General features: G+C 40.7%; 1 protein-coding gene across 10 annotated transcripts in view; it reads right to left on the reverse strand.

Moving 5' to 3' along the window:
- tenm3 (teneurin transmembrane protein 3) overlaps positions 1 to 17,836 on the reverse strand; it is a 567,981-nt gene that overhangs the window by 71,685 nt on the left and 478,460 nt on the right. For all 10 annotated transcript variants that reach the window (XM_078166323.1, XM_078166324.1, XM_078166322.1 and 7 more), the window contains 5 exons: positions 16,206 to 16,338; positions 15,754 to 15,882; positions 7,375 to 7,506; positions 7,041 to 7,176; positions 3,341 to 3,484 (listed from right to left, as the gene is read on the reverse strand). In XM_078166323.1, the coding sequence (XP_078022449.1) occupies positions 3,341 to 3,484; positions 7,041 to 7,176; positions 7,375 to 7,506; positions 15,754 to 15,882; positions 16,206 to 16,338 (674 nt within the window). The remainder of the gene's footprint in view (positions 1 to 3,340; positions 3,485 to 7,040; positions 7,177 to 7,374; positions 7,507 to 15,753; positions 15,883 to 16,205; positions 16,339 to 17,836) is intronic.

Below are 17,836 nucleotides of genomic sequence, written 5' to 3' on the forward strand. Positions count from 1 at the left end.
CTCCCTCTCTCTCTCAAACACAAACAAAGATGAGATGATTCTATGTCCATATGGTGTGTTTTAGTCTCAAGAGGACAAACACACATTTTGCGTCACAGTACTGTCCCTTCAAGACACAAAATCACACCCACAGAGGCCAGTACGCATATAGACAGAAAATCACAAATCACACCTGCATTTCAAATGCACACACACACCCATGCACTCACACACACTCAGACACACACTCTGAATCGGGTGACAAGGTGTTGAAAGCCCAAGAGGACTGCAGGGAGAGAGGGATGAATAGCAATGTGATGGATGGGGTGACAGATAGAGGACAGCAAGGAAGGGAGGAGGAGGAAGAGGGAGGGGGGGTTTATAAAGTCAAAGTGCCTTTAGAGCTGCAAAATGCATTTTCTAAATACGTATCTATTCTTATATGAACCACTTCTTGAAAGGTGGGCTATCTGAATGGAAATGAATCTCTCGCCAGTCTCTTCAGATACAGGCGATCGATGTAGCTGTAGGCGATTCCGTAAACAGCACCGGAGTTACAGTGATGCATCCTTTACAGACCAGCCGCTTTAACACATTACAAATATGTGTTTAAACAAGGAAAGGATTCACATTCATGTTAAAATGCATGCAGATGACCTGGTGACCAGTGTCTGTCAAAGTGTACAGTTCTGCCTCTCACGAGCTCAGAGGTAGTTAATAATAAGGTACTGAATAACGATCTCGGTATCCCAATCCAATTGTGGTTACTAAATTGGCATGAATTAGAGCAGTCTTCAATGTTTTTCAGGCCAAGGACCCCTTAGCTGAAAGAGAGACAGAGCAAGGACTCCTGCTACATATATTGTATAAAATTGAGTTGCATATTAAGCTGGACAGATGGAGGTTGTCGGGCAGACGGCCATATCAGCCTCAGGCTGCTGTCTTGACCTGTATCTGATTTTCAGGTAGGTGAGACAGGAAACGCCGCTTTCACAAAAACAGGTTGTTAGAAAAGGAAAAATATGTTGAATATGTTAATTTGTATTTCAGACATATTTGAATTTGTGTTCAACAATAAAACTTTTAGAAAAGCAACAATAAGTTGGAAACCCCACTGCAGCAACTCTGAGGACCTCCTAGGGGTCGCGGACCCCCCGTTGAAGACCCAGGGATTAGAACAATTGCAGGAGGGGCACACATGATCACAGGGAAAACACTGAGTGGGAAGAAAAAAAAAACAGGTCATGTTCACTTCTTGATTTTTCATTTGCACAACAAAAACATATCTCATCTGGCCTGGGAACGCCTTGGGGTCCCTCAGGAGGAGAGTTGTTAGGGATTGTCTGGGATGCTTTGCTTGGCCTGCTGCCCCCGCAACCCGGTCCCGGATAAGCGGATGAAAATGGATGGATGGACAACAAAAAATAAAAGGAAGCATGCAGACACTATTTTGACTTTGTTAATAAAATTCTACTTGACTCCATTCATGAGATTGCGCAATAAAAATTGGTTGTTCAATCAATGCATGAGCCAGGGAGGGAGATGGGCCGTTCATTCCTCTACCACTTTCTTTTTGCTTCCAAAGAGGCATGTGAAAAAAAAAAAGTTTGGGCACAACTTTTCTAAAAAAAAAAAAACACCCATCTTTATTTTATCTGTAAATTAATCAGAATTTAGATTCAGTTTTCAATTCCAGTTTATTTCTCAACTGTTTTCAAGGTATCCTTATGGTTTAATTTAATTCTGGAAATTAGCGATTTTTTTTTTTTAAAGAAAGTGCACTGCCATCAGCATTAGGTGACTGTAGGTGTATGTATATTTTATTTTGGCACCAAATTTTCATACATTATTTGCTCATAAACAAAAATACGCAAAACTCTTTTTACAAGTGTATGCCTATGTGAAGTTTTTAATATGACTTCACGTTTTAACAATGAAAACAGTTGTGACAAAGTGGAGATAAACGAATATTCAATTCAACAAAGCAGCAGGAGTCCATCAGCAGTCAAACGGTCAAAATAAATAAATGACAGAACAAAACCACAGCTATCTAAAGGTGTGGAGCAGCATTAAAAAATCAGTGAGCCGTCCACATGCTACTCGGTTTTGGAGTCAAAGAAGGTCATCTCTCACCTTCTACTGTGGACCTTCTGTCAGGTTCAGTTCACTGACATGAAAATGGTTGTAAGACCTGACCTCAGGTCAGCTTTGTGAAGGCACTGAAAGGTATCTGGTTGTTGAGCTTCTCTGTGGATGTGTGGTTGTCTTCATCTGTTCATCTCTTTTCTCTTGCCTATGAACAGTTTGGCAACTTACTGGTTTTAATCTGCTTTTTTAAGCAGTTAAGTTCATTTTATACATACATTTTTTTCATTTTGTGGATATCACTTTGAGATTTGGGATATTTATTTAGTGTTTTTGAGCTGGTTCTTGTTAACAATAAAAACCTTCTGCCAGCAAATCTTAAAATCACAGCACAAACAGAGACAGTGGTGATGAGTTTTTTCTTTCTTTTTTTAAATTAAGAAAATTAGTCAAACTAATCCACGAGCAGATTGAATTTGTAGTTTTTGTGGCAAAGTAAAGTTATAAGTTGGACAGAATCCTGTTTTCCCATTAAAAAAAGGTAATCTGATGTACCTTCAAACTGGAATGTTCAATATTCAGTCAACACATCTAAACCCTGAGGTTTCATTTTATTATTTAAATATAATCATAATAAGGAAAATACAGAAAATAATTAAAATAATAGAGGAAGATAAGATGACAATATGCAAAAACAAGCAAGCAAAGGGAGGAGAGATGACAGGGAAGGAGAGTGTGTATAAGATGAGAAAGCCAATGTGCGTGTGTGTGTCCAAGTGTGAGTGTAAGAGAGAGAAAGGGAGGGAGAGATGAAAGGCTGGCAAAAATACCACTGGGCAGCTGGAACAAATCCAAGACGCCAACGAGGAACTCACACACACACATACACACCCTCTTAAATTCTCTTTCCTCCGCTCCGTCGACCAAAGCCTGCATGACAACAATCGCTTTGACACGTGCTGAGATTAACATACTTTTAAACTGCTATTAGCTTTGTCCTATATTCCGACATATAATTAACCAGTTAATGATGTGGAGAGAGGGAAAGAGGGGGAATATGAATTATATTTTGAGCTTGTTCACATTTAAGTAGAAAATGAAACTCTAAACCTCGGCTGTCACGTATAAACTTCAAATCAAAATATTAGTCTCAGGTGAATTAAGAAATGTTTTATGCAGTACTATGTTTGCGGTGTGGACATTATGTGTGTGTATGTGAAGATATAGCAGCAGTATGAGAGCGCAGGTCATGGTTCAGTCATGTTATGGCACCTACCGTTTTGCACGTCCAGGATGTGATGTTTATCCAGCGTCCATCCTCCCATGTTGGAAGCATCCAGCTCGTAGCCTTGCAAAATGGCCGTTCTCTTCTCCCACAGGATGAGGTCCAGGCAGGACTCGTATTCAAACCCCACGGACACTATTAGACACACACAGGGCAAGGCCAGTTATTCAACTCCTCTCTAGGACTCTGCTCGTCTTCAGACCAGACCAATTGGGAAAGTTGCTGCTGTGATTCAGACCAAAGCAAACAGACAACAGGTTTGAAAACATGGTGAACCACAGAGTTAACCTCCATTTGTCTGCTTTTGTAACATCCACTGACTCCTGCTGGTGCTTCTCGAAGGGCCTTCATTCTCTCGTCCAACACAAACACACACACACACACACACACACACACACACACACACACTTCAACTTTCTTCTTTGTACTGAAAAAGTACTTGTCAGGCCTGTCTGCCTGTCTCCGTGAGGTATAACGCTTTAACGTCAAGGGGTGGGATACTTGCCAAATCAATCGTGCACACACACACACGCACGCACAGTGCTCTGCTATGCCAAGTGCATTTTCTGCCATTTCCATTGTGTGAACTGGCAGCAACAACAGCTGTGTGTGTGTGTGTGTGTGTGTGTGTTAAATTTAGAAGAAACAGGGAGAGGAGATGGAGAGGAGAAAAGAGGAAGGCAGGTAAAAACTGGTAAAAATCAAGGGGAGTATGGTGGCCTGGAGGGTCAAAACACAAGGGCGTATTTAGAAAAAACAATGTTGTTTTATCTGAAATGTTGTGTTTCATGAAATGTTTTGTTTGTGAGATGTTATGTTTTCTGAAATGCCGTGTTATGTGAAATGTTATGTTTCCTGAAATGTTGTCATGATTTCTGAAATGCCTCTGTGTTTTGACCCTCAGGGCCACCGTAGGGGAGGGATAGATGTTTGGAGAGAGGGAAGAAAAAGAGGCAAATACGAGGGATTAAATGGATAATCTTTTGGCTGTGTTAGAGCATCATGATAGGTGTTTTGTTTACCAAATGTTAACTGGGTAATTATGAGGCAGTATGAAATATGAAAAAACATCCTATTAGCAAGTAATGAGCTGATGGAGGGGAATAGAGGATGAGCTGATGTGTTCTGGTCTAAAATTAGTTCACAGCAAATGTTTGATGTGACGCAAATGCTTACAAAGTCAATGGAAAGGTGCAGGTGAGCACCAACAGACTAAGCTGTGCAGTTGCCCCCCTGCTGAATTCAGCTTCTACATTTGTATCACAGCTCTGCTTTTAACAGTTGCCAGACATGCACTCCAAATATTCTTGTGGTTACGCTACCTTATTATAACTTATGAGCACCAATTTCAAGAGTGTTACAAAACATAGCAGTAAATCATGTTTATGTCCCACCCATTAAGCCGGGCTACCATAAGTAATAACTCACAGAGGAGTACGTCTGCTGGACTTGTCCCTCGTAAAGGTGTCAAAGGGGTTAGCATACCCATTATGTCCAAGCCATTTCCCTGTCAAAGCCTTTCCTGCAGAACCTATTTGAACGTAGCTGTAGCTGTGTGCAGCTTTATGAACATTAAGGAGTAGTCGGCGCTACAGGAAAATCCCTCCTCACCACAGCTACTGTGCACAGCATGCTGTCAAACTTTGATAGTGAGACACCACAAGAGTTTTTTGTTTTGTTTTGAATTGGTGCAATTTAAATGTTTTATGCATTTTCTCTCCATCTGTGTCATACGTCAGCTGTTATTATTACCATTTCCCATGATTCCCAAAGTGCACTCCTTTCAATTAGAGTAGATATATATTAGTAAATAATGAAATGGATCTAGAAGTGCAAGTTTCACTGCCAAAAGCTGTCTTAATAAAAATACCTTCAGTTAGGGAGGACACCAACCTCCTACTTTACCCTCACAGAAATGTAGACCTTGTGATACACTTGCTTTTTTACATGTATGCATACACAGGTGGCTACAATGCAGGCAGCAGTGATGTAACAGTTGCCTGCAAACTTTTAGTGCTCCCAGAGGGCTAAAACATATATATATATATATATATGTATAGTATATATAGCTCCTTCTTCAAAGCTTTCTGTCATGGATGTTGTTTGTTCAGAGAGGGCTGCCAACATTACTTCACTTCCTGATATACTGTATCGCCATAATTGTTATGTGCTTCATTGCATTTTGCAGACACACAACCATAATTTCTGTCAACACACACAGCCAGGAATGTGCACAGATATTTTAAGGGGCCATCGGCATGTACCTGGATGGTGTAAAACATGGTCATTTAATTAACCACAACTGAATTTAAATTTGTAAATTGTTTGAAATTTAATTGGAATTTAAAAAAGAAATCTGCATTCTGTTAGTGTAAGTTAACATTTAGCCAATATCCAAAGTAAATTTGAAAATGGACCTTTTGGTCTGCATTTATGCTATCAGTCTACATAGAGCGTTGTGTTTTTTGGAAAATGTTCTGTCACCTGAATGAATTCTTCAAAGAACAATCAAATTATGCAAATATTGTGCTTGCCTTACTTCGCAGCAACTCAATAATTGCTGGTGGTGCCCAGAAATTAGACTGTAGTGTGCTAGTTTTGTACTGTATGTTAAAATATATATCAGAAACAAAATGACACATAGGATTTCATGAACATATTTTCTGGCCTTACTATCCCACATTTTACTTTGACTATCAAAAGTATTTTAGTTGGGGGTGACCATCAACTGGTAGATTGGAGCCCCATGTACTAAGCAAGTCCTAAGCAACGGCTCAGGTTTAATTCAGACCCGTGGTCCTTTGCTACATGTTGTCCCCCCTCTCTTCCCTTTCCTGTCAATCGTAAACTATACTATAAAATAAAGGCAATAAAAGCCCCCCCAGAAAAATCTTAAAAAAAAAAAAAAAAAAAAGTATTTTACTTGACCACCAGACTTTCATACTGTCTCTGAAGTGGAGCTTGTGGGATGGGTCACCACAGCAAGTACTCCCAATGACTGCAAATAAGCAGGTGGTTGAAAGCAAGTTAACCTGAGTATAGGAAACTTGTAGCTGTGCAGTCCAACTTCCACAGTCCTGTTGATCACTGATCATTTGAATCTTCATCACTAGTTTTTTTATGAAGGGGAGAGTGTTACTCATTTATGGTGTTTAGTCATATCCCTAAAAGTCCAGGGATTCAAGCCAATGACCGTCGAGTCACACCAATTAGCCTCCAGGCCTCTGCCTCCATTCCATCATATAAAAAAAGCAGCACCACGCCAGTTAATTGTAAAATCATGAGGGAAACCACAGTTTTTTTTATTGCATTCCCACTCTGTGTTGTAAAAGAGAAGCTGGTATACTCGTCTACAAAACTCCGCTGTGAGACTTTTCACATGGACGTGCTGCAGATCACACATTACAGCAATTTAGCTTGGCTCCCGTCACCTTTGGGAATGATTTTACAATTTTACACATGCCATAAAAGGTGTTACATGGTCAGACCCCTTTGTAGAGTAGAGTAGCCTCAGATTCTCAGAGCAGGGACCTTTGGCTGGTCCAAGTCAAGGTTGAAATTAAACATTTGTTGCTGATGCTCCTCAACTTTTAAACAACCTTTCAAAAGGTCTTAGAGTGGTCAAACCTGTGCACATAATAAAAGGTACATGTTATTTTTGTTTAAGCATTGAAAGTAGAAGCAAACGCACCAACTGCCTCGGATAGTCCATAGACACGCTGACCATAGGCGTCTGTCTTGTCCCAGATAAAGGTGTAGGACAGATTTGGTTGGGCCGGGAACCATTTCTGGAAAAGGCGACCCACCACCGCCACCATCAGGTGAACCTAAAAACAACAACAACAACAACAACAACAACAAAAAAAAAACAGCACCCGACGCAACTTAATTCAGGTTAGGGTTCCACTGATATAGAGCACTGATGCCGAGAAGTTGTTAATGATCAGCAGTCTGTATTGATATGCAGTCTACTATCATGGTGGCTTTGAGGAAATTTAAATATTACATTATATAAGTTATCTTACCTTCATCAGGTTGAAAGGTATTGATGACTGTGTCATGGTGACTTTGAGGACCGGTTTATATCCCGCAGCTCTGGAGCTCAGGTAGATCAGGTTTAGATCACTGCCTGGTATTGAGGTTTCTTCTTGTAAAACCTGCAAAGAGATAAAATAACACAGAAAGCACATCAGCAACGAACACTGTTTCACTGTCTCAACCAATATCTGAAGCATCCTGTTTGAAGGGAATGGGTTGCTAATTAGCATGCAGCTTTTTATGGCTGCTAGCAGTGTTTGCGGTGAGAATACTCAGAAGAGAGAAAAACAAACATGAAACCATCTGGGGCCATGACAGGTGTGCATATTTAAGACTGTGGCTACTGTCCGACTCAATACAGTGAAGTCTATGTGGCAGAGCTGTTTGAAATGTTTCCAGATAACATTTTCAAGCACTGATGAAATGGCTGTAAACAACATTCTGGCTATGATATGAGTAGCTGTATTCACACTGGATTTCTCCTACTGACTTCATTTTAACTGTGCATAAAAATATACAGGACTACAAAAAGTTTAATAATAAGGTAAAGTCATTTTGACACTGACAACGATACCTACCTCCAACTAAATCATTAAGATTACACTATGAACAGTCAGCATATTGTTGTGCTTGAAGTGGCATCACATAGATAGTGATCATGTTAAGTCTGTGTGGGGAAAGAATCATACTGGATCATAACTGATCTGCAAAACAAGGCTGCTCTACAGCTGCTTTGTATTCAGACATAGTCAACAATTTAGTGAGTGAATGATTACACTTGCTAATTTTTTTGGCTAGAGGCAACAGTTTTGCCTCACCATGGCAAAAACCCACAAAACAAAACATCCATCCATCTATTATCTGTAAGTGCTTATCCTTTACAGGATCGCAGGCTAGAGCCAGTTAGGGCTGACACTGGGTAAGAGGCGGGGCAGGACTGACACAGAGTGGCAGACAGCAATTCACGCTTACATTTCGGCCTATGGGCAATTTAGAGTCAATTAGTGTGGCCTGCAAACCCACGGTAACATGAAGAGAACATGCACACTCTACAGCACTAACTGCCTCATCACCCCCTCCCCTTCCAACGCAAACAAATATATATAGACAGATTTATATAAAGCATGTAAGATAGCTGTGTGAGAACATGGTAAACCAGTTGGTAATGGAGTCTGGCAGCACTTGAGACATTCTTTCAAGTATTGCTTCTAGACCTGAGGGGATGCTTGCGGCATAAAGTCCACCTCACCTGTGCTACATCTTTGAACGCCATCATGTTAATATTTTATTGGGTGCACTTGCAGGTGAAGGACAAGCAGAAGGACCACTCTGATTTAGATCACAACACACACAGGCACACAGAGACATGCATATGACACCTTCTTGACCTTTTGTCACCCATGCAGAGAGATCGTCTTTTACTTTCAAATCCGCCACTTTGCTCTCTATTCAGCGTTAAATGACATATAATCTTCTCTGCTTGTTGGAGAGAAGAGGGAAATAAAATGATTGAGGGGACTCATTTACAGGTGTATGCATAAGTGGGTTTAGGTATGCATATTATCTAAGCTGCATATGAATGCATGTGTTTTTTTCATCTAAGATGGTGCGTGTTCCTGAATATGTCCTTGTGCTGAACCTCAACAAGGGGAGCCAGACTAAATCACAGTTCTATCAGCGGGCAGACACATAAAGCAGAGGACACGCAACATGTCTCAGCGTCACTGATGATGTGGGATCACTGAGTGTCAACAGTGGGATGACTGAGAGTTGTTGGAGGAGAGTGAGGGTAGCAGCATGGCATCAGACTGGCAAAGTCACTGAGAGAACAAGCAAGATGTGCCATCTTTAAGCTTCATCAAGAATGAATGAAGAACTGTCTGGGACACTGAAACTTTAAGGTCTAGTTTTAAGAATTTAGCGACATTTAGTGGTGAGGTTGCACAACTGAAACTTCCCCCATGTGCCACGTGTAGGAAAACTATGGTGGCTAAGTGAAAATGCCCTATCTAGAGCCACAGTTTTATTTGTCCATTCTAGGATACTGTAGAATGACATGGTGGACTTCGTGCAAGAGGACCCTTAAGCTCCGTTTAAGGTAATGAAAACGATTTTAAGGCCCTTTTATGCTGCCTGTTCAAGGTGGGAAAGTCACGCTACTATTCTGCCTCACCATATTTCATAAAATGTACAATTGCATGATGGGGGGGATAGGGTTTAAGCCAGCAGTGAAGGTAGCAAAAGTGCCAAATCTACATCTGTGTAAAAGGGACAGCTGGCAAGATGGGACCATAAACAGGACAGGTACATTTTGTTTTTAGCTGGTTTCAATCTAATCTTTCTGACAGAGAATTTTATGGAACAATGCATGAGTGTTCATCAAAAAGCTATAAAATGGATTGTGGTGTCCCCCAAGGTTCAATTTTAGGCCCAACAGTTTTTAATCTTTACATGCTGCCACCTGGAAACGTCACTAGGATGCACGGCATCAGTTTCCATAGTTATGCTGATGATACACAGCTATACATCACCGTGTCTCCTGATGACTCAGGGCCAACTGATGCCCTTTTTAACTGTATTCTAGATATCAAGTCCTGGATGGCAGAAAACTTTCTTCAACTCAACCAGGACAAAACCAAGGTCTTAGTTATTGAAGCTCAAAGAGAGAAACTCACTTTGTGTTGGATTCCATTTGTATGAAATGTGCTATATGAATAAAGTTTGACTGATTGATTGACAGCTTGTTATGTGTGTGACCCACCACCGGGGGATTTAAAAAGCAGCTTGCAGCAGTTAGCAGCTAGCTCAAAGAAGAAGCTGTCCGCGAACTGGGGAGACTATGAACAGTCTTGTTCTTGGTCAAGAGGCTTCCTACCCTCCCAGCAGAGGGCGAGATCAGCCGCTGTATGACAGGGACAATAAATTATTTTTATTGCTGTGATATTTCACTGTTGTGCTGACGCATATGTTATATGACAGACTAGAGGCAGACACTGTTGTGTTACATGTCACACCCTTCACCCATCTATTGCTTTGTTTCTTGCTGCGCCACACCTCTATTTAACAACATCGCTGTGCTCCCTGATCTCAGCAATTAACCTCTTGAGTGCAAAGACATTATTACCCACACAGATGATGGGTAAAACTACTTTGCAGTCCTGTGATGCCAGGAAAGCTATATGATATATAGCTGGACAAAAAAAGGGTTGCAGTGTGTGATTGGTGGCACTGTTGCCTCAGAGCAACAAAGTCATGTGTTCAAGTGCTTGTCCTGATTTTCTTCTGCTTGGAAATTGTCCTTCCATTTTTTTGAGGTTTTCCCAGGCGCTCTGGTTTCCTACCACAAGCCCAGAACCATTCAGCTCTGGCTGAAGGTTTGCTTATTCCACAGATGGTTTGGCTGGAGTGAGAATACACACATTTGAAGTTCAAATAAGACAAAAGTAAATTTCCATATAAATTCCCATACTTGGTTCGAGATAAAAGTTAGATCATTTTTAGATACCTCAACGATGTACACAGGGGCCAGACATCGAAAGGATAAGAGAGACTTGTGATGAGGAGGTGGACTTCACAAGAAAGCGGATTGAGAAGAAATATTTAAGAGTACAAAAATGAAAAATAAAAACAAAGATCCTCAGGGAATGGACCATTTGGACTGTTCCTGTGTTATATTTTTCAGCTGCACTATTGCCTTTTCATTAGCTGGGCATTAAGTGTTCATTACAGATCCATTACATCCCCTTTAAGACTGCCCTTTTCACTGCCCTCCTCGCTAATGGACTCAGCTCTACCAAAAGCTAAGTAGCAGCTTTCCATTCGTTTGCTTTTGATCTGCACTCAGACACACACACACACACGCACACAGACACACACGTCACACATGCTTTCCTGCGTGCACACACTCCTTTCCTTTATCGCAGTAGTCAGGCACATGCACAGACGCTTGTCAAATAAAAAATAATAATGGAGCGCTGGTTCAGGGTTGTAAAAATATAAAAACACACATGGAGTTCTGTCATCTGTTTCATTTCCTCTGCGGACCGGTTAAAGCAATGTGACAATAAAGAACCACACAAATGTGCTATTAGGCTTTTAGGAAATTAGAGGCAGGGCACAGGGTGGGGCTCTGTGTGTGTGTGTGTGTGTGTGTGTGTGTGTGTGTGTGTGTGTGTGTGTGTGCACCACTCCACAACCACAGATCCTCAGCTGTGGTAACTATGTGTGTGCGTTCGTATGTGCGAGGGAAGATGTGTGTTTTTCCTCCCCCGCTCGTTTGTCAGGAACCTAGCCTGTTAAATGTGTTAGCATTTAGCACTTTCTATGACAGTTAGACTTCATAAGCATAAACATATCATATCATTGGTGTTAACAGCACTAGTGTGAGTGTTATAAAGAGAATAAACAACTTAGATTTTTTCTTTGCCTCAGTGGTCCTTCAGAACATTTGGACTGGAAGAAAAGCACCCTCATCCTATTTGAAGTAAAAAAAGGAGCATTTTATGTCTATAATTCAGCTCATTGGCATTGGTCACATTTATGTTTATGCCAAGTACATATTGTGAGAAGAGGACTCATTTGTGCCAGCTTTAAGTCTGTACCTAAAAAGTCCAAGGATAAGTTGGTGTTTATATATTGAATACGAAAAAATAAGGAAAATGGAAACTGAAGATCAACATTACTTACGTATTGTGTTTATGTATTGTTGATCATCTCGAAATCGTCTTTAAAATAGGGCTGTAACTAATATTTATTTTCATTATCTATTTATCTGCTGATTATTTATTATTTTCTTGAATAATCCATTGTTCTATATAATGTCAGAAAACAGTAAAAAATACCCATCACAGTTTCCAAGCGCCCAAGTTGACATTTCAGCAGTCCAGACCAAAGCACATTCAGTATAATGACATCAAATATCCTATCAAAATAGTTGGCAATTAATTTTGAACTAATTATTTTAGTTCAAAATATAATCAGCAGTGCTAATTTAATGTTCTTTTTTTATTTCTCTTACACTCTGAAGCACAATGGCTCATAATCAGCAGCTTATTTGCATTTTTGTCTTCATTTCCTATCACGGGAAGCATTTTTTTAACAGTGCTCATTGCCTGACGATGTAGCTTACAGTAAATTACATTGAACTGTGTCTTCTTGCATAAAGAAACATCAATCGCAGATGTGTGTGGACAAAAAAAAAAAAAAAAAACACGAAAAATTAGTTCAAAACCGATCTGCTCCATCTGTTAAAGCTGAGAATGCCTTAGAAGAGGGATAAAACCTAGCCAGGGTATACTGTGTACTGCAGATGATTAATGAATAATATATACTGCAGAGCTACATAAGCTCCTGAGCTCCTTGAGTCGGTAGAATTATGTTCTACGGAGAAGAATACTATTTAGGCACTCTTGAAATGAAACCCTAGACTTTTTTGCTTGTTTTTTCTTTCTCTTTTTTTCACACCATGTCTTTGTCAGACATGTCATAAGTTGTTTTTTTTCAAAATAAGTTGGGCTACTCAGAAATACCATCAGTTTGCATAAATGTTCTTTTATACATGTTCTACAGGTTAGAATAAATATGTTTTTCAATTTGAAATAGTTTGAGGTTTTGTCTGTTTTGCCACAGGTTTTAATAACAGGGCAAATATTGTATATAAATGGTTAGAGACGAATCTCAGTGTTGCACCTTGGTACCCCAACAGAGGGGTGACCAAAAATGGGGATGGTACCATACAGCTCAGTGAAAATGGGGCTTAAAAGGAGGAGCTGAGAACAATGCAGTCCACTGATTGGTTAATAGCAGACGGTCACTCTGCTCAGGGCTGAGTTGTGGCTGGTTTTGAAGCTTATGTAACCACTGTTCATACTGTGGCAGGTTTTACATACATTAGTGAATTATAACTATAAAATGAAAGGATGTTTTGCTGCCTCTCACAGCAGCTGTAGTCGAAAAAATAACTTTATTCACTGGGCCGACTGCTGGCAACTTTTGAGGTGGAATGTTTACTTGTAATGTTACTCAGTGTATGAGCTGACGCTGTGAATCCATCAACACACCTTAAATTTCAATATGTCAACTTTGACCATTACATTAGTTTTACATTAGTTTTTATTTTATATCTCTTGAATGACAAACACTTTTAGTAATGAGTGGATCTTCAAGCGTTTGAAAATATGTATTAATTGTGTCCAGATTATGTGAACTGCATATATTATAATCCTTACTTATAGAAAAAAAAGCATCATGGAGCTTTTGGGCTCCGGCAACACTAAACCCCAGAGCTTGCCTTTGAAGGACTAAATGCACAAACCCACCATTTTTAAATATCCCATGGAGAGAGACTCTCACTGCAGCCTGTTTTATTTTGTTCTGAAAATGTCAGTGTGCAACCTTGTCCTGTGGACAATATACAAAGTGAAGACTTCCCTCTGTGTGACCAGTGAAAATACAGAAAATTCAACGAGTGCTGGACTGAGCAGTGAGTGACAACAACCCGCCCACATGAAAGAGTACTGTTTGCAGTATAAAACACTAAGTGGACCTAGGATCTAGACACCAGGGGCTCTAGTCTCCCGGCACAGTGCAGGGTGGCGCAGGGTGGTGAACCGCGCGCAGAGCTAGTTTTGAGCAGCGCAACCCGAGGCGCGCTCAGTTTGGTAGTATGGCAGACCGAGGTGCGCTGAGATGGGTGTGGCGGCGCAGCAGGGGGAGGTGCCAAAAGGCTTCGCTGAAGGTGTGGTAAAAGCTCGCCAGCTGGAACCAGGTCTACTGTCAGCGCAGGCGGAGTGCAGCCGGTGTAAGCCGAAGTTTGGCTGACCGGCGGACAGTACGCACACGTTACCAAAACCTCACAGGGAGGTTTCCAGAACATCAGGCACATTAACAATGCAATAAATACCCAAAAAACACTATTCAATGCAACTATCTGCAATAAGCACATAAATGAATCTCTATATCGACTGTCCCGTCACATCTGATGTCAGATCAAAGGGGATTGGCACCGTTTGGCACGTTTGGCACGCGTAATGGAAACCCAACCTGATTTGATTAAACAGCTGCAAACTAATGAGTTCACATCCCTCTCAGCCAACCACAAACAGCCACAGCATCAGATAGGGAGTATATATTCAGCATCTGTCATCTTAGAAAAGTCAAAAGAAAAGAAACAGAGTGAGACTGCGAGAGAGAAAGAGAGAGCGCACGCGCACGAGAGAAACGCAACATTGATTTACAATTGTGACGACCTCCTCCCAGGCTACCTTTGCATCATCAGCCCGTGGAGGTCTGCTCGCAGTTCCGTATATTCGGACACTGCGAGCTTGGACCTCCCGGACCAAAACATCAGTTTCCTCCTGGGAGAAGTTTGGCCGTGTGATGCTGCTGCTCTCTTCTGCCATGGCGAATTAAGTAAACTCTCATTACGCCTTCGCGCGGCACATTTAAGGACGAGAAGAGAGGCTCATGTGATTGGTGTGATGTGAATCGGCTGTGTAAAACCCACTCCACGCCTTCTCTCCTCCCTCTTTCCGACTTGCGCAGGTAGGAGGGACGGAGGTGGGAAAGAGGAACAGCTGCAGCAACGCGCACGGTGTGCCAAACTTGCAAAATCTGCCTGGCCACAGCCAGTTGGCGAAGCGCAGGTGCGCTGCACCCCCACCTTGCCCGGTCTGCGAAACTAGAGCCCCAGGTCTGAAGGGTTACTTTTGGTTCCAAAGGTATCATACCAAAAGTGTTTGGTGGAAACGGGGCTTACAGCTCCCATAAAGCTTTGTGGCATGTAAAGAAATATTATGTTGCAATGGGGTCACTGAGTTGCGCTGTTAAACCCTGTTCCTTGAAGCCTGCATTTATTTACATATTGGCACATTTACATCATTAAAGGTATGCTGGATTATCTTATCTTGAATTACCTGTAATGTTTTGCTTACTGTTACAAAATTACAGTACATTGATAATGAAGAAAACTAAAAAAACATAAAATTCTCATGCAAGTTCTGGAGCTATAGGCAGCATCTTTTCTTCTATGATTTCTGACTGGTTAAAGTGTATGAACATTTATCTGCTCATTCAAATTTAATTCAAGATATATGTTTTGTGTCTAGCTTAAACTATCAGTAAGAAGAAAGAGGGGAATTGCTGGCGCATACTGCGTCAACTGGGGGCAATGGGTTTGTAATTGCTATCTTTGTATTGAAGCTTATATCTTATGTATGCTGATACATTCTGATAACTTGAAATTTCCATGGCCACATTATTCATTGACTACTCTGACAGACTGAGATCTCAATTTTTTTAAAAGTATAAATATTGGCCTTGGATATTAGTCGAGTTACCTAACAGCCTAACAGTGTCGTATTTATTACCTGTGTTTCAGGTATGATGGGGCCATCCTCAGTTGAACTTCTGTAAAACGTAGACAGTGGAGAAGCAACAATGACAGGACTGGGTCTGATGAAACCACTCAGGTCACAGCTAGGAATGTCATTCTCCTCCTGAAGCAGCCGGACAGAGAGTGCGCCAGTTAGTCTTTTCATTTCCTGAGACATCAATTCATCGACTGTGAAACAATGAGTTCATTAGTCGCTTACTTAGTCAGCCAGTGAGTCAGAGTCAGTCAGACACTGAATACGCAAAAATGAATAGAATTCGACCACGGCGAGAAATGTCACCATACTCCACACGGTAATCAAATAATAATTCAATAACTGTCTGATCAGTCAGACAAAAAGTCTACTATTTACAAGTGTAGTTCCTGTCAGGCAGCCATCAGTCCATGACCCAATGCTGACAGACAGACAGCAGAGACACTGCTCACCTTCTTCATTACCAGTGTGTCCATCACATAAAAGACGTTCCATGGCACCCACACAGTTCTGTACTGAGTGAGGAACGGAGCACGCTCAAAACTCAGCGTCAGGGATGCCCCTCCATTGGCAAGGAGATCAAACCTGCAGCACATCAATGACAAACAAACAAACATAGTGTACTGTAAGTGCTGGAAACCACTGCTGTCAGCTGAAGGACAGTGTGTATATCATTACCTATGAGTGTGTATACTGCATGTGCATATCTTATCAACTACATGCGACTCACCAAGAAGTAAGCTTATCGTTAACCTTGTGTATATTTTTGGCTCTTATCATTGCCTTGTTTACATTTTTGGCCCTTATCGTTGCATTGTTTACATTTTTGGCCCCTACTGTTAACATATGTTTATATTCTTAGGCCTTTTCATTAATCTTGTTTATATTTTTGCCCCTTATCATCATCTTTGTTTGTCTTTTTGGCCCTTACTCTTAACTATGTTTAAATTTTTGTCCCTTACCATTAACTGTGTTTATATTCCTGACATTGTGTATATTTGGAATTTTGTGGATTTTGGATATTTGTTAATTTATATATTTGTATACTTACACCTTTGTTGATGTATCATATTTATACTCTGTATATTTGCACTCTTTCCTGCCTTGTAATGGACACAAATTTCCACTGTATAAAATAAATGTCTATCTGATCTCATCCATATGTTGTTGAATGTGTGTGTGCAGGTCTTTGCATGTCTTTTGTTCTCTGTTTCTGTTTCTCTGTGCATGTGTACTGGAGTATGTGCGCACTGCAGTGATTGATGCATCCTTTTGAATCCAATGCATTTCCAATGCGATGGTCTTGCATTTCCACTCCTGCACACATTCACACCTCTTCAGCTGATGTGCTTGAGATTGAAGATAAAGCCCAGCGTGGATGGGGGGAGGCAGAGTGTAGAGTATACAGTGGATGCGATTTAAGTGCTTTCCCTTTGTTTTGCTGAACTGGCTCTTCATCAAGTGTTTTATGCAATTTGTTAAGTGCTATATATACGGGTGACCTCTTGCACTTTCAAGTGGATATAAATGCTGCTCCATTTCTGATCTTCAATCTGTAGAAAATTAAGTATTGATGTTTTCTGAAGCATTGGGTCATGATTCATTAATTTGATTGTAATTTGGTTCGCCCAAACAATGAATGAAATATGTCAGTGAATCAGGTTGCTTGTTTAAGGAAGGTTTCTCTACAAAATGTGTGCAGAGTTCATCTCAGTCAATAGACTAGATTCAACCAAGAGAATAATTTATGATTTATTATTATATTATCATTTTAGGATCATTTCGGCTGCTCAGAAATGCCTACAACTGGCATTTCAGTGGTGCTATACATATTCAAGCGGAGTAAAACCACAGGATATGAATGGATAGAAAGGAGTGCCAGTGTTGCAGGGATATAAAGACTGTGTTGTGTTATTTGCAATGTTTAATTTTCTGTTTTCTGAGTGCATGTACAGTTATGGTTTCTTTTCATAATGGACACTAGAAGAGTGAGGTGTGCTGATTCCAGTAGTCTGTACATTTTGGTTTGTGACTGCCAGACAGAGGGGTACAATTTGAGATACAAACGGTGCCTTGTGTTCAT

This window comes from Epinephelus lanceolatus, chromosome 3 (assembly GCF_041903045.1).
Source record: "Epinephelus lanceolatus isolate andai-2023 chromosome 3, ASM4190304v1, whole genome shotgun sequence".
NCBI classification, from domain to species: Eukaryota; Metazoa; Chordata; class Actinopteri; order Perciformes; family Serranidae; genus Epinephelus; species Epinephelus lanceolatus.